The 27,152-nt window shown below is 41.6% G+C and overlaps 2 protein-coding genes across 2 annotated transcripts; one reads left to right on the forward strand and one right to left on the reverse strand.

Moving 5' to 3' along the window:
- Positions 1–37: 37 nt before the first annotated feature.
- LOC131888046 (uncharacterized) lies at positions 38–12,576 on the reverse strand. The gene is made up of 4 exons (XM_059236824.1): positions 12,466–12,576; positions 4,119–6,975; positions 1,248–4,046; positions 38–1,173 (listed from the first exon to the last, which is right to left on the reverse strand). The coding sequence occupies exons 2-4, from the start codon at positions 5,984–5,986 to the stop codon at positions 54–56; spliced, it is 5,787 nt and encodes a 1,928-aa protein (XP_059092807.1). The 5' UTR covers positions 5,987–6,975; positions 12,466–12,576; the 3' UTR covers positions 38–53.
- A 7,864-nt stretch (positions 12,577–20,440) lies between these two features.
- On the forward strand, positions 20,441–23,870 carry LOC131888582 (uncharacterized). Its single transcript, XM_059237470.1, has one exon. The coding sequence runs from the start codon at positions 21,287–21,289 to the stop codon at positions 23,432–23,434; it is 2,148 nt and encodes a 715-aa protein (XP_059093453.1). The 5' UTR covers positions 20,441–21,286; the 3' UTR covers positions 23,435–23,870.
- Positions 23,871–27,152: the final 3,282 nt, after the last annotated feature.

Raw genomic sequence — 27,152 nt, forward strand, 5'->3', positions numbered from 1 at the left:
ATGTTACTTGGTTACAGTTAAGCATCTATGAGTGAAGTAGAAATGACGTTTATCTAAGATTTGACAGTTTTGGTCTTAGCAGCGACATTTCTTTTGGATTTTTTGACATTGGACCATCGGTTGTAGAGCTGAAACCCTAGATTCGGTTTTCGCTCTGCGTAGTTACCTCTTCCATAGATATTGCCATCGGTTTTAGGTCGATAATAGTGACAGGAACTCGACGAGCGGCTACCGCGGGTTCGCGTCGTATGGTGCAGTGGACATTCTGAACAACTCTCCGAGGCAAAAGACTCAGTATAGAATCCTTTGGCACAATCATGGCACAGGAGATCAAACTCGGACCTAAACATACCTGGTGGACAAGCAAAGCATTGATCTTGTATAGTCTCCCATCCAGATTCACATTTCGTGCCACTCGAGAGCGCTTTGACCGGGCTGCAGTCCGGAATAAAGCGCCGGATTTCCCAATCCACTCTGAAGTTGTTGCACAAATATGTGGGGATGCGACTTCCAAATTTCTGATAGATTTCATGACCCGGGTCGCATTTCGGAGTGCATTTCTTTCCTATATGTGAGTCTATGCATTCCATTTGACCATTTTGTATTTCGGGTACATCGTGGCATTTGGCTGGTATCGAGAATCGGCTGTAAAACGAATGCTGTCGAGATCTAGGACGAGCGTGGTGTCTCGCGTTCGAGTTAGAGTGAGTAGCACTCCCAAGGGGCGCGGGCAATTGCTGTTGTGGACGGAACGTGGGACGAGATGTCACGCCCACCAAATGCGGCGGTGCAACGTAGATGGTGATGGTGAAGCCACATTTGGCCTTGTTCCCATCCGCATCTGTGGCAGTGTACAAGACGTCGTGACGCCCTTTAGAGAAGTAGTGCCCTGGTAGATAGGAGGCCATGACATGCTGAATCTGCACATTGTCATGGAAGATGGGTTCAATCCAAGTAACCATGATGGAGGATTGTCCGGGCGTTAATGTCCGATCAAACGAACTTGGACATTTCCGAACAGTGGGTGGCTCTTTATCCTGGATATGAATAATCATCTGGCAGGAGGCTACCTGGTTTCCCACTGGACTTTTAGCTCTGAACGTGACCACGTGCTTACCACGTATCATCTCACCTTCGAGTTGTTTAGCCCACTTGGGCTCGCTGTCCACATATCTGTAAAAAATAAATGTTGGAAAATTTCATCATCTCGAGGCATTATTACCCTTTGGTAAAAGGCATCTCTGTACCTGAACCAGTCCACGTTAGTTTTGGGTTGGGCGAACATGACGTAAACCGAAGTTGAGGACCCTGGCAGTGGCTTGACCATATCCGGTGGGCAAATAATAAACGGCTTGGGAAACTCGTTCGTACATGTGGGGAGAGTGGTCAAGTTTCTCCACGTGCTTTTCCCGGTGCATTTCGTCTCAGAGGGACCGGTGAGTGTAAAACCGGGTAAACACTGGAACGTGCACTTGGTGCCCAATCGATGGGTTCCATGCTGACAATTTAGGGGCTCAACCCATCCATTGGAAATAGGAGGAATGCCGGGGCAGCTGATGGGTTCGCATAATGCGTCGGGGCCCCTCCATGTGGCATCGGCCAGGCATCGTTTTCGCATAACATTGGTGGGTCGAAAGCCCCGACGGCATTTCAATTTGCATTTCGTACCCACCGGAAAACGGCCGTTATTTTTTCGCTTGTTGCATTTCAAGAACCCGTGACGAGGTCGTTTCGCAGATTTGCATGCAGCATCGACCTTTTTGTGAATCCGTTTACACGTTTTCCCGTCATGCTTCAACTTGTAGCCCGGTGGGCAATCACATTTGAAGGAACCTTCGAGATTCTGGCAGATGTGAGAGCATCCACCTTTATCGTCGTTAAGACACTCGTTTAAATCGAGACAATCACTCGGCTCCGAAGGTGGGGTCCAAAATCCTGCTCGGCAAGAGCAATTGAATGATCCCACGTTATTCACGCATTCGTGCATGCATCCCCCATTTTGAACCAGACATTCATTAATATCAGTGCAAGCCTTAGGGTCTGCAGGATCAACGGCATATCCACGATGGCATTGACATTCAAAGCCGCCAATGTTGTTGACACATTTGTGACTACAGCCATGCAGATTGCTTTGGCATTCGTCGTGATCCACACAGAGTCTCTCATTACTTGGATTGACCTCGAATCCATCGTTGCATCGACAGACATATGATCCGGGAGTATTAGCGCACTCGTGGTGACAGCCACCATTTTCTGTTTCACATTCGTTGACATCCTCACAATCTGTGGAGCCAAATGGCAAATGGTACCCATTGGGACAAGCGCATTCATACGACCCAGGGAGATTATTGCAAGTGCCTGAGGCGCAATTTAGATCATCCAAACATTCATTGACATCTTCGCAAATACCTTGCACTAACTCAAAGCCGGGATGGCAACGGCAGATGTAAGAGCCCTGCATATTTACACAATCACCGTGTCTACCACATGGATCTTGCTCACACTCATCCACATCCACACAAGTGGTCTCATCGAACGCATAACCCGCGTCACAAGCGCATTGATACTCCCCGACCAGATTCTGACACGATCCGTTGGGCCCACATGGGTTATCGAATTGGCATTCATCTTGGTCCTCGCAAACTCCGTTGTGGAAAATGAATCCCTTGAAACAGACGCAATCGTACCCTGGCTCAGTGTTGACGCAGTCGCCATTGATGCATGGATTTCCTAGCAAGCATTCGTTGATATCGATGCAAGTACCATTGTGAAATAAATATCCTCGAAGGCATTTACACTCATAAGAGCCCAAGCTGTTAACGCATTGACCCACATCTCCACAAGGGTCGTCCCCACATTCATCAACATCTTCGCACAAATTTTCAGGGGAGAGTTCAAACCCCTGATGACATTCGCAAACGAATGAGCCTTGATTGTTCAGACAGTCACCGTGATGACATCGATAAGGATCGTCCTCACACTCGTCCACATCTTGGCAATAATTGACGTTGCTCGGATCAGTCATGAATCCCGATCGACATCGACACTCGTGTCCTCCTTCACGGTTGACACACTCGTGCTCACATCCTCCGTTATCGATTGAACATTCGTCCATATCTCGACAGATCAAGCCGTCTTCATCGAGGCTGTAGCCGAATGGACAAGTGCATTCAAATGAGCCGAGACTGTTCAAGCACTCATGACTGCAAGGGTTGAGGCTCTCGAAACACTCGTCCACATCCAAGCATTCATGCTTTTCATTCATTTCAAAGCCAGGATCGCACGCACAATGTGCTGATCCCGGGGTGTTGACACAAGACCCGGAACACTTTAGCGCCCCCGAGGCACATTCGTCGACGTCCAAGCACGTTTTCCAATCCTTGTCCAGTTCAAGGCCAGAAGGACACAAGCAAAACACTTGACCGTAGCTGTGAATACATTCATGAGAGCATCCTCCGTTGTTTTTCTTGCATCCATTCATATCTTGGCATGTGTGTTGGTCTTCCTCGGAGAGAACTGTTCCGGGAAGGCCTTCGCATGAGCATTGATATCCTCCTTCAGTGTTTTTACACTTGTCCTGACAAGGCCCGTGTCCATTGTTAAGGAGACACTCGTTGATGTCGATGCAATAGTTGCCTTGAGCAGTGAACCCCGGCTCACACTCGCACATGAAGGTTCCTGGTTTATTGATGCATTGGTGATCACATCCCCCATTTTCATAAGAACATTCATTGATATCGTCACATGTGCGTCCGTTCTGATTGAGAGTGTAGCCCCCGTAGCATTGGCACAAGGGCTGAAAATCTCCTTCTAAAACACACAACTGGTCGCATTTTTGAGCATCTTCCGGTTGGCACTCTGGGACAGCGTCGGGATGGGTGGATCCTGGTAAGCACATGGGTCTCTTCCCGATCCAATCGTTTTCAGAGCAATACAACTTGCTCAAAGCAGGGTCCTCAAACTCGTAACCTTTGTCACATTTGTACGAGGCTTCAGCATAAAATTTTCCAGGGGAGGCGACATTTTCGACCCTGTGATCATAGCCTCTGAAAAAGAAAATTGTTGGCATGCTTAGAATACTCCCTACAACTTGGAATCCATTTTTTTCGATGCCTTACCGGACGGTAGCGTGCTCAATTTCGGGTGCCTCCTTGAACTCTAGGACACACGACGTGTCCAACCTCAGAATATCGGCCTCATTTTGTATGTAGAAGGAATTTCTAATCTGTTGTCGTTCTTCAATTGATATGGTTGTCATGGCTGATTGGGTGTCGGAGTCGTTCTCCGACTCCGCATTAGTTTCATCCTCTCCAGATCCGTCATCAAATCCTGATCCTTCATGGTCAATATTCAACTCGTTGTATAAGTCTTCATCATCGGTTACTATGACTGAATCAGTTGGCTTAACCTTGGATATGGAGGAACCAGGAGAGGCGGTTGTCCAATCGACTACCATGATGGTTGAAGTAATTTCATCAGTGGCAGTTGTAAAGGCCGTCGTTGTTGTGGTTTTGGTCGTAGTCTTTGTGGTGGTGGTGGTGGTGGTGGTGGTGGTTTTGGTCGTTGTTGTTGTTGTTGTTGTTGAGGTTGGAGGAGCAGTTGTTGTGGGGCCATAATCAGAAGGGTAACCGTCGTAATCACCCGAACCGTAACCCAAATCCTCATCATCAGGACTCACTGATCCACTTCCAAAACTGAGGTCCTCATCATCTGTAAAACGGCGATCTTCTTCAAGTGCATTCGTTTGAGTTGAACTTGTTTCAGCTGGCAAATTGCCTTCTTCGGCAAATTCTTCACCACGATTTTCGTCATATTCCCCGGTTTGGTAATTGTAGTTGCTGTCCTCTTCTCTTTCCGTTGCCTCATATTCTTTTTCCCCACGGTCAGATGATTTGCTGGGGATCGAGGCTTCAAGAGGTTCATCTACATCATAATACTCAGCATTTTGGTTTGTACTATCGGTGAGGTTAGTGCGGATAGGTGGATTTTCGGGCTTGGTTTCCGATCTGTCATCGTAGTTGTAGTCATAAAAATCGCCGTATTGATCGTTGCCTTCAGCCTCTACATCCTCATCATAAGATCCTCTCGTTTCCGTTGTTTCAACCTGATCGGACTTCTCGTCATCATAAGTGTCTGCTGCTTCCAAGTTCTCATCGTAAGTCTCGAGCCCGTCCAAAGTCTGGTCATAGATATCATCACCCTCCAGATCAACATCCTCGCCATTCCCATCAAGTTTGTCATCAAGGCCATAATCTGTGTTTTCGTAATCACCCTCTTCATCATATTCCTCGTCGTAGTCATCCCCTTCATAATTGTCATAGTCATCATAGCCATCATAGCCATCATAGTCATCGTAGTATTCGGCATCGTCGTATTCGTTGTCCTCCTGAGGCTCATCACCCACCATCAGATCTTGGTATTTACTTTGAGGAGAAATCCGACGATGGATGTTTCCTAACTCATTTCGCAGCACCGATAACTTGATCGAGTTCTCGTGTTGGCTTGACTGAGCAGTAAACTTTGGCTGGTGACGAGATCCCCGGGCTTTTTTCTTGTCTCTGTTGTGACGTGTGGTGGGCGTCTTGGCCTTACTTTTCCGACACTTTGGTAGTTTTTTGCTCAATATAGTTCCATCTGGTCCGCAATTGACTTGGTGCGATCCTATCAAGACAAACCCTGGTTTGCAGCCAACGATCAAGCTATACTCATCCAAGACTTTGACGACTCGTCCATGCTTGACTTTTAGCACACCACCATCGCATCTTTGAACTTGGTCTGACCTAGCTTCCCCGGAAGGTAGGCCTGCCAAAATCAGCAGGCCAAACCATAAATGTTTGCCATGGTATTGACGTCTTCGTCGGCGGGAATGATGATCATCATCGTGCCAAGGCATGTGGCTTTGAAGCCGTCGAACGAAAGGCCCATTGTCATTCACTTGGGCCGTGTTAAAGAAGCTGGTATCTGTTGAGGCCTTCTTATTGCTCATTTTGGCCAATCTTATCTTAATTCGCTACTTTAAAAGCGTTGTGCTCATATTAGGTATTCAACTCCAAGTCCGGGTTTTTTTTTTGTTTGCCAGAGAGAATGAACAACGTCGTTCAGAATGTTATATATGCGTTTTGCATCGGATGGCAAGCAAACGAGACGGCACCAGATTTATGGATGGCGAGTTGCGTCCGACGACTAAGACGACTTGAAAGCCAACAATCACGGCCGAATTCTGCTCAAAATTCAAAGAGCTTCTTGAGCCAGTGCCCTTGCCTGTATGTTGTGTTTTGAGTCTTCGCTCTCACTCGAAATGGATTGAAAGCTGAATGTATGGATTGGGGTCCAGCAATCCTCCCCACAATAGGGGTGTGACAAAATACAGTCGAATAATCTCTCGTTTGAAGACGAGAAACACACCAAGGGAAGCTCTTTTATCAGACACACTTCATCATTCAGGGTGTGATTACCATAATGTGTTTGCATTCCCAGTTTTTTCGGTTCTTTTCTTAGGTGGGAGATGCATATGTAGGTAGGTGCGTGCGTGTGGTATGTATGTGGTGTGATGATGACGATGATGCCAATGATGGTACTATAGCATCCGTCTAGTGAGTCGCTGGGACTAGGAGCCAGCTCATTTGGTCACATCCATTTTTGGGGGTGAGATCGGTTCTCCTCCACTCTCCCTCTCGCCTTCCCTTTTTCCCATTCAGACAGACAGTTTTTCGTTGCGAGTGACCATTCAAAAGAATGGGTGTGATTCCACCCCAAAAGTGCCCTAGTTCTTTCTAGTACGATGCGATGGGATGTTTGGTGTGGTCGGGAAATGCGTACCACTTCGTGCAACAATGTAAGTTGTGAAGTAGCCCAAGTAACTATCAAGGTAGGGACTGAGTTGAATTCTGGGGTGATATGTTACAATGCTGTTGGGTGTTGTCCACTTCAATATTTCGTTTATAGTTGGTCCGTCTTTCGTTTGGTCGAAAAATCCTGAAGAGGAAAAATAGAATTCACTTGAGATCCATCTTTATTGCAAGACCATGCCAAAATAACTATTGCAATCGAACATTTTGCAACGTCCTACTAAACACATTAAGAAAATTCAAAAAAGAAGATTATAATTTTTTGTTCATTTTCAAAGGAGTAGATAAAAAAAGGTATACATGGANCCACTTCAATATTTCGTTTATAGTTGGTCCGTCTTTCGTTTGGTCGAAAAATCCTGAAGAGGAAAAATAGAATTCACTTGAGATCCATCTTTATTACAAGACCATGCCAAAATAACTATTGCAATCGAACATTTTGCAACGTCCTACTAAATACATTAAGAAAATTCAAAAAAGAGGATTATAATTTTTTGTTCATTTTCAAAGGAGTAGATAAAAAAGGTATACATGGAATGAAAACACTGTAATTCTACTATTTGCGTAGCATTCGGTCCATGTGAGTCTCTTCAATTGGATTCTGCAAACAGCAGGCGAGAATGGATTTCGGTCGAATCAAATGGAAAAATAAATCAAGACAGGCTCTGTGCATTCAGCGGCGAATGAGAATTCAAGCATGCATGTCATTGTGGGATGAATTCGATGTGCGATCGAAAAGGAGATTCATGATTTCTTTCTCTTGATGTTGAGCCAGAGCCAAAACTTGTCAGATGAATTGGACATATTCAATTTGTTGGCATTGTTGGAATGATTACCTTGCACTCCATCTTCTTCCATAACTCTCCCTATCCGCCCGTCTCTCTCTCTCTCTCTCTGTCTGTGTTTCTGTGTCTCTCACTCTCTGAGTCTCTCACTCCAACTTCGTCCTTCGTTTTATCTAGTCCATGTTTTTGATTTCTAAACCGTTCAAACTTCAGTCCAAGAGTCAACTTGTCTATTGGTGGGGAAGTCAAAAAAGGATATGCAATTTCAGTTCCGCCATTACTTGATGGCCTGGCAATCAAGCAGTAGGTTTCTCTCCAGCACTTACAAAGCGACACAAGTTCGCCGTACCCACGTGGATATTCTCATAAATGACTGAGAAGGCCAGCAAGGAAGCAGACTGCCGTTGTCATCAACGTCGTACGACCAATAAGCTCGACCACCCTCGGTAGCATTTGTACGGTATATTACACTCATTTGATTTCTGTCCGCAGAGAAAACCTCAACCCACGACTGGGACCCATTCCACTTACACTGGAGTGCTAGTTCCTCTGGCGAGTGTCAAGAATAACAAAAACATGGTCGATTTCAATTTCGAAGGAAGGCACAGGACTTCTTCTTCTTAACCTTGATACAAGCAATGATTCTAGTTCCACTTAGTCTCCTTCGACCCAAAACGAACACGTGCCTCCTCTCCTTCGTCGCTCCCTTTATTCTTACGGCTGTTTTTTTGGACAATCGACACCTTTCTGCATCGACTGTTTTGTCTTCCAAAATTGGGTAATGGCGAGTGGCGACCCACGGTCATTTAATCTAGCTTAAGGTTCGTGGGACGTCCGTCCGTCTTTCTGATCATCGTCACTTGCCCATAATAATAGTCTTGAGTCTTGACTCACTCGCTCTTTGGCCGTTCAACGAACGTTGGCGAAGCGATAGCCGAATTTGTTGCTTCAACTGTCAGAAGCGATTTCCCTTAAAGCCAGCCAATGGCAAGAAGAATACATTCTACGGCTTTTATTTGAGACCTTTCCACGAAAGCAAGACGAGTTGTTCGATATCTGTTCAAGGAAGCATTTGCAGATAGGCCAATCCAAATATGCGTGAAAAAACCCGCTCCGTGAATTGATAAAGGTCATTCGTCCCTCACTTGGGAGATCCTCACTTTAACATTTCTAAATGGCTCTCTTTCTCTCTCGCTCTCGCTCAAATCTCCTCATTTAACCTAGATCTCTCCAGAATGACGATCGGCAGCTAGCCATAGGAGCAACAACAGCAACAACTGTCTTCTTGGAATCGCCGCCTATTTTTTTATTCATTCCCTAAATCCTTTTTTGAAGTAATGAGCGAAAAACACCCAACTCCAAAGCACATTGGCATCTCTTTTTTCGAACTTTTTGATGACATTGCCGCACCTCTGTCCAAATTTGGAACCCCAATGATCTTCTATGGTCGGTTGGTCAGGATTAATCAAGGCTCCGGGGTCTATCGCTTCAGTCCATTTAGTAGCCTTAACGGCGTATAGTGACTATGTACAGTAATCAAGTTAGACTTCCTGTAATCCCAAATTGAACCACTCAAAAGTGCTTTGATTGAAGAAATAAAAGAATTTGAGCATCTCAACCTTGACGGGGGTACTTTTGCATAGAGTCAACAACTTAGATGAACGTCATTGGTTGGTCTACTAAAGTGCTATGCCTGGGTTGATAGGTTCGACAACTAGGTTTCCCCTCTTTCAAACTCATGGTCTCATCAACCCATTCAAAGAGCAAGAAAGTCAATATAGGTTCTGACAGAAATTATGAAGCGAAAAATAAAACAAACATGGTATAACTTGAAGCAAAAAAGTGATATAAAAAGAATATCATGTTCATCAAATTTTGAAAAAAACTCCGGAAATTTAGAGAACCCTTTTTCAAGAATTTCATCCATTAGCTTCAATTTGGTCCCTAAGTCCAGTATATTCGAGCAATGCAATAAGATTCAACGAAGTCACATCAAATATTGACAAGCTGAAATCCGCATTGCTATTTTAATGGACTTACGTATATCTTGTATCGAATATTCATGTCAATGAGGCATTCCTGAATCATCTCTCTAAGATTGTTTACCTCTATGCCTCTTTGCATTTGTTTGGCTTGCTTTGATATAGGCTCGTCAAGTTTGGTAAACGCTATAGCCTAATTAATTTTGAACCGGGTGGCAGAGTGGTCGGATAAAGCACCTCCTCTCCTCTCCTCTCGCCCCCTTGCCTCTTCGACTCGTATCATTGAATTGTGATCTTGCAATTTATCCAAAAAAGGTGCGTGCCCATTTGGAGAGGTCCTACTCCTGTTCTTCAACCAAGCTAACCAACCAACCTCTACACCACCATTACTCCCTTTGGTATAGCTCAGCCATTCGCCAAAACTGAACCCTTTGACTGTTCAAAATAACGGACCAAAAACTACCAAATAATCCCCGATCAAAGGTTACTAAGACTGGTTTTGGTTGAAAGTGTTCTCACAGTTTCTTTTGACAACAAAGGTTGTAATATTTTCTAAGGCTAAGAACTTTACCTTGGTTTCTCTATCTAATAGCTTCTCAACCAAGCCCTCTTGGTCTAATGTGATGCATAGTTCCTTTCACAATGGATGGGGTCTTATAATCTTCTTATAATCGATAGTCCCCTACAGAAAGGCAATTTTTTTCTAACAATGTCAACTCATTGGTGGCTGATTATTTGATGTCAAGAAACTGTAGCCTTACGGAATAATGGCGCTTTTTGTGCCACCTTAAGTAAAAAATGTTCGGGTATGAGGGTACCTTCCAAAATCAGGAAGAAATGAAGATTGGGATTCGCCTATTTCCTGTTTATATGTCCATTATGTTATTATTCACCGCCATCTAATGAGTTACCCGACGGTTAGCTTACATCAAAATCTGCCACCAATACTTTATACGTACAGGGTGTTTGACAAGTATGCGATTGTTTGAAATTTTGTCAAATTCATTTCCAAGACTGGGAATTCAAAATGGTGCATTCCCAAAACACTTCGGAAATCGTTGTCAAGACCTCATTTTTTGTTCAAATGGGTTGAAACTTCGTAAGGAATATCATTGACATACCTCATTCTATACTATTTGATGTAACCTCCATTCATCTGAATGACTGACTCTACGCAAGACCTAAGTGATGATCGCTCGTAAATCAAAAAGTATTTTTTATGATGGCTCTTTTTTCCGAGGTCTGGATTGTTAGGGATCCAAATGTCCAAGCCAACAGACATTACAATTCTACCTTTACCATTTCATCGAACACGCCATTTGACGTCCATGAATGAAATTGCCTTTAACTCGCCATCTTTTCCCGTCATTGTTGTGGGATTTCACATAATCGTTAATAACTATTGTGGGCAAGTACAAGAGAAAAGAGAAGTTTCGTGGCCTTAAGAACTATGGAGGGGGAGGAACAGCTGATCTTTAAAAAGGATGCCAATTTGGATTTCTGGCCATGTATGTTCTAATCATCTTATTAGCATTTTGGTGAAATAGATATCCCTCGGGCTATATCGTTCTTATTTGCTAGACGATGGCTCTGCGAACTTTAACATTTCTAGGAGATCTCGTCAATGCTTTAACATCAATTATGCTTGTGTAATAAAGGAAAAGTGAGGAAAACTCAATTTTTCGCCCTGATTTATCGTATCTTGAAGAGGAAGAGCAAGGACCAACGACCAACCCAACACGCACCATGAGATAACGAAATATTTCAATAATTGAAAGTGTGTTTGTTTGAATAAGCTGATGATTTGAAGTAATTGACCAATCTTATTCAAGCATGGTGCAGGTTGGGTGGGCATCTTGGTCTATATTTTTTGCTCAATTGCTTCACTTCAGCTACTGGTGGTTTGGATCATTTCATATCCGCCCCCCTTACTGTAGTAGATTTTCGCCACCAAAGGCGCTCCTTTAACCCAGAGCGGCCAATAAGATGAGAATTTCACTTTGGGGAACCTCGTTTGTCAATAAAAATCGTGATTTACCCGAGGGATAAAGTGAAAGTATTACACGTTATTATCAATAGTCTGTTCTAGGCATGCACCTATTAAAGGGTGTGCGAAAGTGTTGGCAAATGGTCTAGAAATCTAAAAATGGAAAATCGGTCCCCCACTTGTCAGACGAAATGTAGGAAACTTTGTTGTCCGTGTGATTGACCTTCAAATGAATTGGGCATCTTGAAGACTCATTCAAATTATGCAATTGGTTCTATTGTTTCAGGTACTATACACAGACTCCAAACAATTAGATATACTTTAAGTGTGAGCTTGAAAGATACGCCAAAAATCAAGAAAAATCGTTGATTAATGTGATTATATCGCGTTAACAATGGTGAGGTTGTCCGAGCTTTTTTTTTACGGCGAAATCTGCAAATATAGAGCCTCATCTAAAAATGCCCAACTAAGATTGTTCATTTCGAGTGCTATGAAGTATTTTAGCCTTATGCCAAGCAAGTTTGTAGGGAAGCGTGTTATAGATAACTGCCATTTCTATTTAGACTTTATCTGCATGTCATGTCGTTCTTTGACCGAGAAAGGAGCGTTGCATTTCCTGACGACAGTAAAGTTAATGAAGTTCTCGTCATTTTTGGAAGTACTAAAAGGGTCACTTTTTTTCAGCGCATTTCTGACTCAACTTTTAAAAAGTAGAATGCCTCTCTATAGCTTTCAGGCCATTTTGATAATGTTTCAGGCAAAACGTGCCTATGGTGGCTTGTAATTTTTGTCATTTATTAGCTGTTAGCTAGCGTGCTAACGTGTTGTGAGATGATGTAACATAAAGAGCCAAAGACACTTACCAAACCTATCCAAGCTGCAACATTTTTCAAGTATTGCCGGTTGCTGTATGCGATAAGATGCCAAGGATGGTAGGTTAGGTTCTTGCACACCTTCTGGCTTAGTGGAATCCGACCAAGTGAGGTGAGATGAAGAGAATCTTTGGGGCACCAGTTTTCTTCAACTCACGTCCGACGAGTCAGATCCACGGGAATAATACGTTCATCGGGCATTGGCACCGCTTTCCCCGTTTGAATATTTTCATCAACCCAATAGAGCGTAGAGTGCGTTCGACTTCCTCATCATGTTTTGGATCACACCAATTTTTGCTCTTTTATTCATTTGGCCCATTGGCCAAGTGAGCTTCCTTGATTACTAATAGAATTCGAAGTTATTCTACTATGACATGGAACGGAAATGAAAAGAATGTCATTCCCATTAATTTATTATCTGTAAATAAATGCGGAAAATATGCGTTTAATTGTAATTTTGAGAGCGTTGAAAAAAAGATGAGCTCAATCAAAATATCTCATTTTTTCACTTTTTATTCGATTAATACTTCGATTCATACTTCGCCAAAGGTTTGCTTCTCTATTTCTAGTTACTCTATACATTTGTGAAAATGAATGTCCATGACCTAAAGGTTTTGTCGCTTGAGCAGAAATTCATAATGAGGCTGATGACACATGAACATAATTTTTGTCTCTTGCCACGTTTTTTACTATTCTCTCAAAGTCAAATAAGGGCATGATTGGTTTGGCAGATCTGCTCTTCTAATTTGTCTCTTGGGCGAAGAGAAAAGCCTTGAGTGAAAATTGCTTATTCACATGATTGTTTCTGTGCAGCTCGTTTTCAAGACAGTCTAGCACAATGGCGAAGGCATTGATATCCACTTACAGGCCCAAAGTGAGATATTTCTGTTTGTCTCATTAGCTATTACGTGTATTTCGTGACAGCAAATTCTCGACGGAATACATGCTGTATGTACGGATGTATGTTGGGAACAAGCGAACGTCATTTCGACGAAGAAAGTCATCTTTTTCCGTTGGCGAGTTGGTGAGTAAAGTGAATGAAATCATTGCAATGATCAGAAGTTTCGCGAAAATGTTCACAGGCCCATAAAATGCATAACTATTCCACCAAAAACCGTACTTTGACGAGGTCGCACTGTCGGTTTTGGAAGACAACATAAAATGAGGGATGAATGAATTAGATTGGTCAATCCACGTTCAATTGATTCTAATTATGCAAATTGTGCCTCAAAAACGACTGACTTGCAAAACAAAAAGCAGCTATTCACGAAACGTTTTTTTGACAGGAATTTCAAGAAAAGAAAGAAAACTGATCCATCGACTTTTAGGAATTGACCAAACATAATCAACTATTCAATTGATGAATGAATATAAATTTGAAAATAGATTATAAAAAAAATATTTTATTTTATTTGGCTTCGAACGAGTACCAATTTTTGGAACATAATCTTTTTTAAGCCAACTAACTCTTGGTTCTATGACTTGGCTTTGACGGGACTTTTGACGGGACGAGACCTTTCGGTACAACAACGACTCTTATGAAGTTATGATACTTTTATACTTTTGCACTGACCGGATAGTTCTAACGAATCTCGGCCTTTCGACAAAACTGAGTATGATCCTGAAATTTGCTATACAAGCACAATAGGTTTCATAGGTAAATCCAGTGCACTATGTCAAAGAAAATCAGAGGGGAGCAGTCGTATTTTCCTGCACTAGTTTTCCTGATTGGATCGTGTTGGCTGATATTTTCGTCGCAAATCCGCTTCATCATTTAACATTTTAATTCAATGACCGATCAATGGGTGCTAAGGTGCTAAGGGTGCTAAGGTGCTAAGGGTGCTAAGGACTGTTCCTCGCTCGACTATCGAAGCCAGCCAATAAGATGTCTATTTTTATCTCATCACCAGGCTCGGATATAGCTATTTCGTTGGTATTTTTGGATTTAGGGCATAAAAGTTTTGCTGGGAAGTTGAACGCTTAAATAAGGTTGAAAATTAAAAATAATTCATGGGCTTGGTTGTCCTAAGAAAAAGGCATAGGCCTCAAAAGTGGATGCCGATAGGCCACCAAAATGTTACCGAAAGCGAACTATGTGTCACGTCATGGAAATTTTGAGACACAATGGGTATCCACACACGAAAAGCCATTCTGATATGGAACGAACAACGCAAGTCGAAAATCTTGATGAGGCAGGGATCGACTTACTGAGTGATTCTTGCGTTCAATTTTGAGAGCAAATTCCTAGCTAGTGATCAGATACGTATATAATTTTGGGATCACAAAGTCGACCCAAGTAGAGAGTCATTTTCTGATGGCAAATTTACTTCACCGGTCACTTCGAACTCGAAACAAAAGTGATGAGATGACTTTGAATTTATTGAAAATTAACCTTCCCATGATTTCATTATTCTAGAAACTTGCCTCATTCATTCAACTTCTTGAAGGTAGGGAAATGTATTAGAATGAACTCAAGGGTTGATGTTGGTGTTGATCCCGTAAAAGGCTTTAAGAGAGATTTCGACAAGTTTTGTGAAATACAGATTCGTAACCCTCTGGTGTTTTGGCTGCCTGAAGACAACTCCAAGATTCCATGATTCCCGTCCTCGGCCACATTTGTTCTTACGAGATTCGTGTTTATTTCTATACCTTCGAGTTTGGACACCATAAGCCCCACCCAAGTCCCTTGGCCTGAAAAACTAGGATATGGTAATATTAGCCATGTTTTTTTTATTCCATAGTCTGTTAGTGAGTTGAAAATTCACGAATTTTGGGTTTAAGTGAGCAAAAAGATTTTGGACCTAAAAAGAACTGAAAATCAAAGGTGGTTTTTTCCAGTAAACAACAAGTAGCTCAAAAAAATTGTTCAAAATGAAGAAATATTTCAAAAAATATGAAACGCATATCAGCTATGTTAAACCAAAGAAATAGGCCGAGCAAAATTATCAAGTCAAATAAAAGAGTACTTAAATCTTCTCACTTTTTTATAGTTAAGAAATTCGTTCCGATTAACATTAGGGCGAGGGCTGGTGCAAAAAAAAATTCGTGGCCTAGCAGCAAAAATATGAAGTTTCAGATACAGATACATTTAAATATTCAGATATATCAAAATCTGCTTCATACTTTGAAGTTTATTTTCCCATTGTTTACGTTGAGCGATGAAAGTCATTCAACATATCATCCGGGGAACGAATCTTACTTTTTACTTTTCTTGAAACGGGAACAGAAACGTATCACAGTCAAAATGATCAAGCCAAAATTTGCAGTAAAACACTATATTATTTATATATCAAATTTCTAGGTCCTTTAGTCATGTTACACACATATATTATCATAGTTTTGCCATTTTATGATCATGAAGTGACATATCTAACTGGAGACTTAATTCCATTGTTCATGGCCATCTGAACAGATGGTTTCGACATTTTCAGACCCACCTGACGTCCAGGAGCTTTTATGTCTTTAAACGCTTCCTGATTAGTAAACCAAGTGTCTAATTAGAGCCTTCCATTGAATTCTGCAATCAGAAGAGTAAAGTCGAGAGAGTATGCAATACTTAATTAAGAATAAGAGCATTTCTTCGTTCTTTTTAAGCAGGTAGTTTTATTGTGCCAGTGATATGAAATGTGGTTTTGAAAAGTGGTAAGAAACTTTAACAGCTTTATTATAATACATTGGCAAGCACATACATTGCAATGCATTTTTTAGAATTGGGTTAAAGAATACGAAAACCTTGCTTACAAAACAGTGTTCTTTTCTTTAATGCCCATCAAAATCCATGTTAATTAAACGAATTGTACGTTCAGTGTCAAAGATATTTTCGGAAATTTGCATCTTACCACACTTACGGAAAACTTCTTTCAAATAAATAAAAAAAAGAATAAGATATCTCACAAGGTTGATACCACAAAAGCATTGTATTGTACGACTTTTTTGCGGACTTCCTTACCGCTACTGGGATTGAAATCCTAGCAGTTCAAGACGAAAAATGTATTCATTTTACTTTGACGAGTTAAAGTTGGTGGATCTGGCTAGCCCTTGAATGTAGGGTTGATTAGAAATTTCAGTCAAAAACTTGTCCAACTCTGACTTAAATCCTGCTTCCGGATCAGCACCTGCATACTCCCTACCAATATTTGAGGGCAGCAAAGTGAACAATGAAGGAGCCCGTGAAAGAAGAGAGTTGGACTTCATTGTTCTAACTAGCCTGGGTTCTCGAGCGCTTGAAGGTGCTCTCAAAACTCACATTAAGCCTCTACGGTGGCTACAATTAACCCTAAAACCTCGGTTGGGACAAAGCTCATGAATGTCTTTAAACACGTACAGTATTTAGTGCCTTTTGCATTTTCTTTGAATGCTGTTGAGTCCCAACCTCTTCAGCCTCCCTAAATACGAGAGCTCTTTCATTACTGCAAGGTTCCAAGTAAAACATCTTTGGGCCTGTTCGACCTTTTACAAACCGGCATAATAACTCCCTGCTCAAGCCTTTGTCTTGGATATCATATGTCTTCGGAATCTAAGCATTGTATGCTTTGAAAGGTCACCAGGAAGTATTCACAGGTTCTCAATGCTTAAGCAATTAGTTATTCATCAAATAATGTCTTGTTAAAGTTTAGGCCTTGTTTCCATATTTGTTCGTCCACATCTAGACGACAAGACAGAGTGGGTCGTTACCTCCGCCCAATGCAAACGACAATCAGTCCATGGGCTAATATTACATAGAAGATGGTGGGATCTATCAAATAGCCATGAACCATTGGCAAAATTTCACCTTACCAAGGCCATTATCATGGCTGAACAAGACGTAACATTATCAGGTCTTTGGAATTATCCTTCTTTTTTGTCTTAGGGCCTCTTCCCTAGGGTGTGGATTTCTGGTGAATAAAATCTTTTTAACTCTAGGAGTGTCAAAAATAAGTGGTCGAAGTGGCAAATAAACTCAAAAATGGCAAATAATTGAAATATAAACACGAAAATGATAAAACGAGAAAAAAATACTATTACGTAACTGACTGAGAATATAGAATAGATGATTGAGGAGCAAGAGGGGCACGAGTCAGCTAATGTTGTCTATCTTGATTTTGTTAAGGCCTTAGATAATTTAGGTCATGGCCTTTTGCTGAATAGACTACATGACATATGGATCTAAAGCAAGTTCTCAATTTGTTAGGAAATTTCATAGGTGGTAGGAAGTAATTGAGGTCGAAGGATCCTTAAGTGGCATATATGATGTCAAGTCGAGTGTTCCTCAGGGATCCGTTTTAGGGCCTCTCCTTTTCATCATTTTCAGAAGTAAAGTCAGTATCTCTTCTTATGCTGACGACACGGGGTTAGTTTTGATAGGAATGACCAAGATTCCAGTAGTCTTATAAAGGACTAAGATCGAATCTATTCTTGGGTTGCCGTGAGTATTATGGCCTTGAACGGAATGAACTTCCGCTCAATGACCTTTGGATCTAGTACGCCTTTGAACACTCCGTTCGTAGATAATGGTGGTAAAGATATTGAGCAAGTCTCATCCAGGTCTCGTCCAGTGGGCAAAGCTTTTCAAACATTTGGTGGGATATATCCCACGCTTAAGTCCAGTGATCTTGATATGATTAGGGCCGCCCAAAACTTGCATCTTGTGAATGTTGCGAAAAAAATTGTATATCCTAGAATTTTCTGCTTTTTTGGATATGCAAACTTTGCAATTTTATCGGCAATATTTGCCATTTTTACACAATTTGTTAGGCAATTTCTGCTATTTAAGCACAAAAATATCAATACCTCTGCAATTCATGTCAGTTTTAATGAAATCGTGTCAATATTTGGAGGAAAGCCGTGCATGAGACTGAAGGTATTCTCATTTTTTTAAAATCGTTTTTGACATGAAAGTAGAACATAGGTTGCAGATATATTACCAAGAGCCTGCATATAGTACGTATTCCATACGCCCATTTTGAATAGTTCTGTATCTCTTCTATCATTTTTATCAAGAAACTGGAAAACAATGTTATCTTTTATATGGCATGTCATGAAATTTTATCTTAGTAACAAAGTTGTTGTTTACGCTGCACGAAATATGATTCATGTTCCGCACTTCAGAGGGCGCTTTATGAGTGAGCCACTACCAAATGAAAGGCCGATTTGGCCAATTCCTCTTTATTGAATTATAATGCGTTTGGGTAGTTTTTGGCAAATTCTTTCAAAATCTTATATATAATTAGTGACCACGGTGGTCACATAATGTCAGAAAAAGAAATCGCTTTCCTGGCACCTCACGAGTAATTTATTTAGCATTCTACTGTGAGTAATCCTGTTTTGTTTGGGCTGTCTGACGTTGCAAATTACCCTTATTGATACTTTGTGGCTGAGCTTTGATTTATTTTCATTATGCAAGATGCTGGTCAAGCCTATCAGTTTAAGAGACGACAATGCCCAGGTATAGCGGGCTCAAATTGTGGTCACGGAAGTTATTGTGGCAGAACTTTCCTTTTCAAGGAGTATTGCATGATGTTATATGGAAGGCAAAAATAGAGCCCAACAGCCCAACGGAACGTGTCGGAGCCTATGTTTTGACAAGTTTATTAGCAAATTTTTGGGTAAATTCAGGTGATTTTTATGGAAATTTGCTGTCATTAAAGACCATATTTCTACGCAAGTTTTGGCCGGCCCTAGTCATGATGTCACCTCTGCATAAGTCGACATCTTGAATATTTCTTACTCATCTGGACTGATTAGAACAATGAGGTCCACCTCTCTTCTTTCTCGGCTCCTTCATTCTTAATTTGGTTGACTCTAATATTCGGCAGGAACACTTAGGCGTTGTTGATTCGTTAGCATCTTTTAAGTCAGACTTGGACAAATTTTAAATGGCATTTATACCGTGCATCTGCTCCTAAATACAAGAAATGCAACGTAACGAATAAGATTTTGGAAAACCCCAAAGCTGCAAACTTTGTCCGTCTGGCAGCCTAAACAAAGTGGGTAAGGAAGATCAGTGCTAGATTCTTAAATAATTACGCTTCAACAGCCAAACCTCTTTTTTGTAGGCTAAGGACTATAATAGTTGTTGCTGTTTCATTACATCACGTTATATTTTAAGAATTTCTTCTCTTGGTAGCAAGAATAAAATCACACGTAAAATGAGAGGTTTGATAATCTAAGAAAAGCTCCTAGAAATGTTTTTTAAGTGCAATATAATGGACGAGTTTGAACAATTTACGTAAATTGGTTGAATTGTTTTTTTTTGCTAAAAAATGGCAAATGAAATGAAAACTAGTTAGCGAGCTTCAAAAAGAGACAAATAAACCCCACTTTCGCCTAATATCTTATCTGTTAGATTTCTACACCCCGTCTGATTCTTCGGTTTTGGTATGTCTATATTTAGCCGAAGTTACATTTCCAGGGCGTACCCGTACATCTCGTTTCTCTTTTTTAACGTACCTTCACTATTTGAAGTCCGATTTTCATGAGATTGATGGCTGAATGAAAAGTCAAATGCTATGGGAACAATGGCTTGTTAACTTTAAATATTACCATCTACCATTTTAAATGTACACTGTATATTTTGCTCTAATGGTCTAGACTAATCTAAAAAATTAAATATATTGTTAGTGTATTAGTTTTCATCTAATTGAAGATTATAAGATTTGAATCGCCGACTCAGGCTTTGTTGAATAATCGGAAAAAGGTTAAGATCTTTTTAAATCTTGAGTTCCTTATAGCAATGTTAATACTGTTATGATAACGTGTTGCTTTATCTATAAAAAATTATCAGCTTCTCTATGCTCACGCTGATTGCAATACGTATTTGAAACGAAGGCTATATGAACTTATTACTATTAATAAGTAAGCAAACACAACATGAAATGACAGAAGTGTCCTACACGTTTCAAATCCACGAGCTCGAGTGACGCGTAGTAAGGAAAATGGGTGGACAAGTTGCAAACAGTTTGGCTAATGCTCGGATCTCCTCCATTTGCGATGTTAGTCCAAGCGTCGAGTATCTTCGTCGGCTTGCAATGAGTGCTTCAAATCAAGGAAATAACTCGAGTTCAAGCTGCTTTCATCATGAATGGAATTTTTCCTTGACTTTCTGATTTTAGTTTGCCCTTGTACTTGAGTGAAAAGCCGATCCCTCTAATGGACAAGTGCTAAAGAAAACATATGACAAGGAGAGCACGACAGACTTTTGAACGAGGAGGGGGGCGTGTAAGATATGAACGAAATTCACCTTACCAAGAGCCACACCATACCAAAACAAGGGAAAGTGGGGGAGGTCGTTGAATGTTTTTATTCTGGCCTTGCTAATATCGCGCCACAGCCTTCTCAGTCAGTGTGTGATCCGGCGGGTAGGCTGGCAGGCATGCCGGATATTTCTTGCGTACGATAGTTCTTATTCGGTGCAAAGTATACCGAGCCCTCGGTAGGCCTTCGCTTCCCTATTCTCGTTCCTTTTGCTCCCAACCAGCTTACTTACTCTCTCCCCTTCTCCGCCCACTTTATGCAGGCCTTGTCACACGCAAGACCAAATCATTTCGAAGGCTGCAGCTGGAGAAGGCTCATTTAACTTTGCCCTTTCTACGGCAGCTGTGAAAAAAGAAGGAGAGTGTGGTATGTGAATATGTTTGGCACAGAAACTCAGTCTAAGTGATTTGAAAAATACACTTTCAATCCGAATCAGCCTTCGTGCCAAGGAACATTCAGTCGTCTTGCTGTGTTCCACTTCCAAACTTTGAACTCACAACCCTGTAGAACTACAAGTGAAAAAACCATCAACACCGAGTTACTACTCAAATCTAGCAACACAAAGCGAGAGAAATCGATCATGTCTGGTTTAACATCCAGTGCCTTAGCCAATCTCAATGATAGGCTCTCATTCCCCCAAATTTGGGTGGAGAGCGTGTGTGAGTCAAGCGAGGACGAAGAGGAGCTTGATGTCGACAGCAGAGGATGGAACTCCTTTATTTATCAAGCATCAAACCCCAAAGATATCACTGTTTTGGCGCAACAGCTTCCAATACACCCAAATAAAGTCATTCAGAGTCTTTTGGCATCATGCTCCACTGATGTTTCATACGAGTCAAGTCGAGCTTCATCCAAAGACAACAGCAGGCATAACTCTTTTCAACTAAGTTCCAGGAGCTCTAGAGAAGGCTCCTTGGAAGAGCTACTCAATCAAAATCCTCAGCATGTTTTCGACTCTGAGTTTGAAATTGAAAGGTTGACTAATCAAGGCTACTACAGTTCTGCGGAACAGGCCTCTTCGAGCCTAGAAGACCCTTTATCGCAAGCAAAAAATAAGGGGCAGCTAAAAGATGGAGAAGGTAAGGAGGGTCCCAAGCAGAGAGGAGAAGAGAATCCAGTTGACCTTGGACTATTGGTCAAGACCCTAGACAGCAAAGGCTCTCCTTCCCTTGAGACGCTGGAGTACGACAGTCATGCCTTCATTGACAAGCAACAGCGTCATAATCAAGGGCATTCAACACATCATGGACAAACGAAAATGGAAGACCAATCCAAAATTTTTGAACAAGACGGAGACTTTCTCACTCCTGTCGGTCGAAGTGTTAAAGATTGGCTGAATCAGTTGCATCTTTGCGGCTTCCCTTACGACATCATCAGTAAATACAGAAGAGACGATATTGATGAGATGGAAGACGATATCTGGTTTCAAGATGGACTTTTTAGAGTATTTGATCCTTACTATGACATCTCGAGCGATGATATTGAATCCGTCGATGGCAAAACGGATCAGCAAGGAATGCCGAAGGGAAATTGCATGGTCAAACTCACTAATGGAGACGAGCTGCTTGCCACCTTCCGAAATGGATTTCGACAAGGACGTGGATCAGTTGAGGGAACGAACCTACTAAAACATGGTCTCATCTGGTTGAGAGGCTCTTACAAAGATAGCGTTTTAATGGGCGCTGGAGTAGCCGTTTTGGAAGAGCACACCTTGGGAAATTTGCCGTACAGACTCACTCTGGAAGGCAATTTCAATGATGGATATCTGGAGGGTCCTGTGTTTGGCCGGCGACCTGATCAAAATTTGGTCTTTGTCGGGCAGTTCTTAAAAGGACTGCCATATGGCGTGTGCTGGCTGGGCCAAGATGGAGAAAGCTGGCTCGTGGGCAAAGTTGACCAAATGGGACATTTCACTGGGGACAATCTGGCTTATATTTATCCTAATCTGAAGACCGCACTCTTGGGCCAATTTAAGAATGGAGTCATGCTTCGAGCACAAGCGGCCCAACTCGTAGCACTTCATTTGAATGAGGCACATATCATGGAGCCAGAAATGCGAGCCACGAAGGTCACCCCAGCAATCAGACCCATAAATCAAACGCCAAACCCAATGCAAATTGACTCAGACAGAGCTGGCAAAAATGAAGACTCGTTTTATTCGTTTTGCCCATCAAACTCCAATGAAGTTTGTTGCAACTGGCTTTTGTCCGATCCTTATGAGTCTGAGACCGTGGAATGTTTAAATTCGGCGGTAGATGGGGCAGGGGATGGTCTTTTTGCGCGTACAAATCTACCGCAAGGCACCCTAGTAGCCTTTTATAATGGTTTAGTGATCGGGCTCGAGGAGTCGTATGCTAATTCAAATATGAATTACCAAATCTATGTGGATTGGGCCAACACCGATTCATCATCTTTCGTGGACATCCCACTCGCTTGTATTGACAAGAACATGTACTGTGCTAGCTATGCTCACAAGGCAAATCACAGTTTCAAGCCTAACTGCACATATGCAGCGGTTCGACATCCCCGATTTGGCCGAATTCCAGCCTTGTGTACATTACGCGCAATTCAAAAAGGCGAGGAGCTCTTTTCACACTATAAGTACGATATGGCATTGGCTCCCTGTTGGTATCAGGAGGCTTGGGAGACCACCTCGTCTTCCCCTAGCTCATCACAGGGGAACCCAACAGAGCTAACTAACAATCTCGACACTCATCCGTCCCAATAACGAGTCTCTACCTGAAGACGGTGTTTTGTTGAGCGTGAGCGTCGTATCAGTTTTCCCAACAATTTCCGTTTCACTTACTGATTTCAAGATACATTCGGTGTATCATCGAGGAAAAAGAAGAAGTATTTAACCTGCCAAGGCTATTTATATGTAACACTGCGTCATTTCCCAAGCCTAACGTACCCATTTCGCTTCTGATCTAATTCAAATTCATTGTCTCATTTTGATTTATTGCCAATCATTATTCATCCTGACCAAATAATCTTAAAGCTCAATAACAAAACCCTATTGCAAGTGCATGCATGTCCTTTTTTCCTCTACGTCAAGCAATGGACTTGTGATGCCAGGTCAGTTGTATCTTTTTGACACGTGAACAGACATTGAAAGCTACGCAATCACGTTCAAGCATAGCTGGAAATAAATCGTTCTTTTTGAATTGTTCAAATTCATTGACGGACAAAGTGCTTCTCGGCCTCGCAACTTCAATCGTCTCAATCTTCAAGTTGGTCCATGACCGACGAAGGACGACTAACGAGGTGTTTAAAGAATCAAACAGGCCAGCCAATTGTACTGGGTTTTTGAAATCACACAAACAAGAAGGCAAAAACTTGGTCAAAGTTTTATTTTATTTTATTTTAGCGGTTACAAAAATAGATTACAATAGTGAGTTTTCATGGTCAATTTAGACGTATCTTCATGTTGGCTTGAATGCAGATACAAAGTACGACTGAAAAGTCTGACAAGGTATTCCTAAAATTCTCGGTATAAAAATCGGTCCCTTCAATTCTTGAGGAACTCGGTGTCAAAGCGAGAGCCCACATTTCGTTTGAGGAAAGCCATATACTCACGGGTTCTTTCTAAGCCTTCTGAAAACGTCATTGAGTGAATATCAAGACCAGGAACCAAATCCTGGAAACCCACCAAAGGATGACCGTCGTTTCCACCTTGAGCGCTAGTCAACGTAGCCTCCAGTGGCTCTGCAACGGCCCTGCGACTCCGTTTCTTCGGACGAGGCATCATCTTCCTGATGTTGAAGATCTCACTGAGGCTATGCTCTTGAAGACGAGCTTGAAGATGGCGCTCCTGCTTGATCCCTTCAGCACGTAGTGTGTTAGACAGCAATCGCTCGTCCGGCGAATTGCAGGGAACGGGTGGAGGAGAATCGTCGCACCCATCTTCGTCGTCTTCAGTTAGAACTTGGTGGTTGTCTTTGCCCATGGACGGCTCAATTTCTCCGTCGCTCGGGAAATCGGATATATTGACCAAGCTGATGGCCAAAGAAGTCGAGGACAAAGAGATCGAGGACGGGCCATCGCGGAGAACTTCGTCACAATCCAAGGACAAGGAAGATCCATCACCAATATCGATGGGGGAGCACGTCAATGGATCCATATTTTGGGTTTTGTTGGCCATTGTTTTGTCCACAAGAAGCACGCTTCGTTCGGAAACAAGATCAAATGAATTGTGATAGACGATTGTTCAGTTGAGAGAAATAGGTTTTTCCGGATTTTCTGTCGGCTCAACACTGAAAAGTTTGAATAGGGTGGCCATTTTTTGTGACCAGTACAGGCGAAAAACAAACAAAAATAGAAAGGATAAATTTCTTTGCAGCCTTGAAAAGGAAGAGAGCATTGTGGGTTCGCATTTACTATATTTTTTTATTGGTGGTGATTGGTGCGGTGTCACCATTTACGTTGGATGGATTTTTTTAGGAGAAATCCTTCTAAGTCTCTATTATTGAAGGTATTATCATTTCCTTGAATTGATGCAAAGAGGCTGCAGGAGATCATAGTCACATTTCGTTGCTGGTTTAGTCGTACAAAGGCCACTTTACTTCCCAAGTATTAGCACTTGATTTATTGTGCACTTGAGTCTTTTACTCGATTTTGGAGAAATTGGCCGGACTCGAATTTAATCATTTTTACTAGAATTTCGATAGAAGAGTCTTTTTGCTTGAGAGCCCTCGAGAACCCCTCGAGTCAAAGACTCGAATATGGACTCGAAGTAAAAATATCAAAGGGCTCGCACAAGTTCGGCTTTTACCGGACTCGCCAGAGCACATTCCCATTTCGATATCGACATCTTAGTCGCTCGAAAATTTGCTACGTTAAGTGGGAAACGGCTGGTGCTTTGACTTTCCTAGCTTTCTAGCAACCCTGGTTTGAAAATATATTTGATCCCATCACTACTTTTTACTCGAAATAGAAGCCTTTAACAAGGAAACTGGCCATCACTTAGAATTAGAAAAATAAAACTTTTTGTATTTGATATCATATGCTCTCCTCATTGTCATCATCTATTTGTTTATTATATTCACATATGAATAGACATCACAAAACATTTCAAAAATGTAATTGTAGTTTTTTATTACAAGGTTAGCAGTCATAAGTTGTTAATGCATGTTCTTACAATTCAGTTGAAAGTCAAGGCAAGTTTAGGATCTCAATCAATATATGTAAATGGTTATCTTAATTGTTCAACAGTAACAAACTTATCACTGGTACATAATTGTCATTGGAGAACAGGCTCACCATCATATTTAGATGATTGTTAAAACCTGATAGAGGTAGTTAATTCTATGAAAAACGTTGAGAATATTGGAAAATGTAAAGAGCATATTTTAACAAAATATTCAGACTAAAGTTTGGAAGGCCTGTCAGACATGTGGATGTATGTATCAAATTTTCAAACCCCGGGATCCATTGACACAGAAAACCTGTTATAAATTTATAGTTCAGCACCACCTGGAGGATACATCCCCCATTTGGCCCCAATGACCCCAGCAAGTTTGAATAAGATCAAGAAGGTGCAACAGAACTTCACAAATAACATTACTGGTGTGAACCATATAGGTTATTGGGAAAGATTTAGACCCTTGAACTACATGGCATTCAACAAAGATCCAAGCCATATCTTTTTCTTTAAACTTCAAAGTATCTCCCGGCCTTTGTCCCAATCCAGGGGTTGAACCACAGATCATTTAACAACTAGATGCCGCATTGGCCTGAACTCACTGCAGAGGAAAATGAATTTTGTGTCAACAACTCTGTACACCAAAAAAGGAGGGTGACTACCTGATCAGTACAAACAACTTGCAATTGCTGGGTCTTTAATGAACGCAATCAGTGACAAACTCACTCAAAATCCGGCCACGCTGGGTGATGGAAAAGCATGAGTCACTGTACACCAAAATTTATGTACCAGCTGATGAAGGCAAGTGTTCCATTTTTCCTCGCGCTATGCGAGGTCTAGTCATTCATGGAGTACGGCGGTAGTGGAGTGGAAAGCTCTCTGAAACCTCGCTAGAAGACGTTTCAGTTTTGCGTTACCCCCCAATCAAGTGCTTGAACATGAAGATGGAATTCATTGAGCACTCTCTCAGCGGGAATGCATCTGATCGGGACATAGAAAACCATAACTAGAATGCTTAAGCTCAACAGGAGCTGCACCGCATGAGCGTCTTTTCAGGTCAGCTGACGCTAGTGGAAAAGGGACAAAGATATTTCGTGAAATCTCGCTTTGGGCAAGTTGAATTATTCCCATGAAATGGTCATCATTCACGTTTTCTTTCAATTTCTTTTGATTTTTACAAACATAAATGAACAAAGAGCGTTAGAATAGGATAAAAATCAAAGTGTTTTTGGCATAATGCAATCAAAAAAAATGTAGTTTTGCTCTGCAAATCACATACATACGCATTTGCCCTCATTTTAGTAAC

This window comes from Tigriopus californicus, chromosome 10 (genome assembly GCF_007210705.1).
Source record: "Tigriopus californicus strain San Diego chromosome 10, Tcal_SD_v2.1, whole genome shotgun sequence".
Taxonomy (NCBI): domain Eukaryota; kingdom Metazoa; phylum Arthropoda; class Copepoda; order Harpacticoida; family Harpacticidae; genus Tigriopus; species Tigriopus californicus.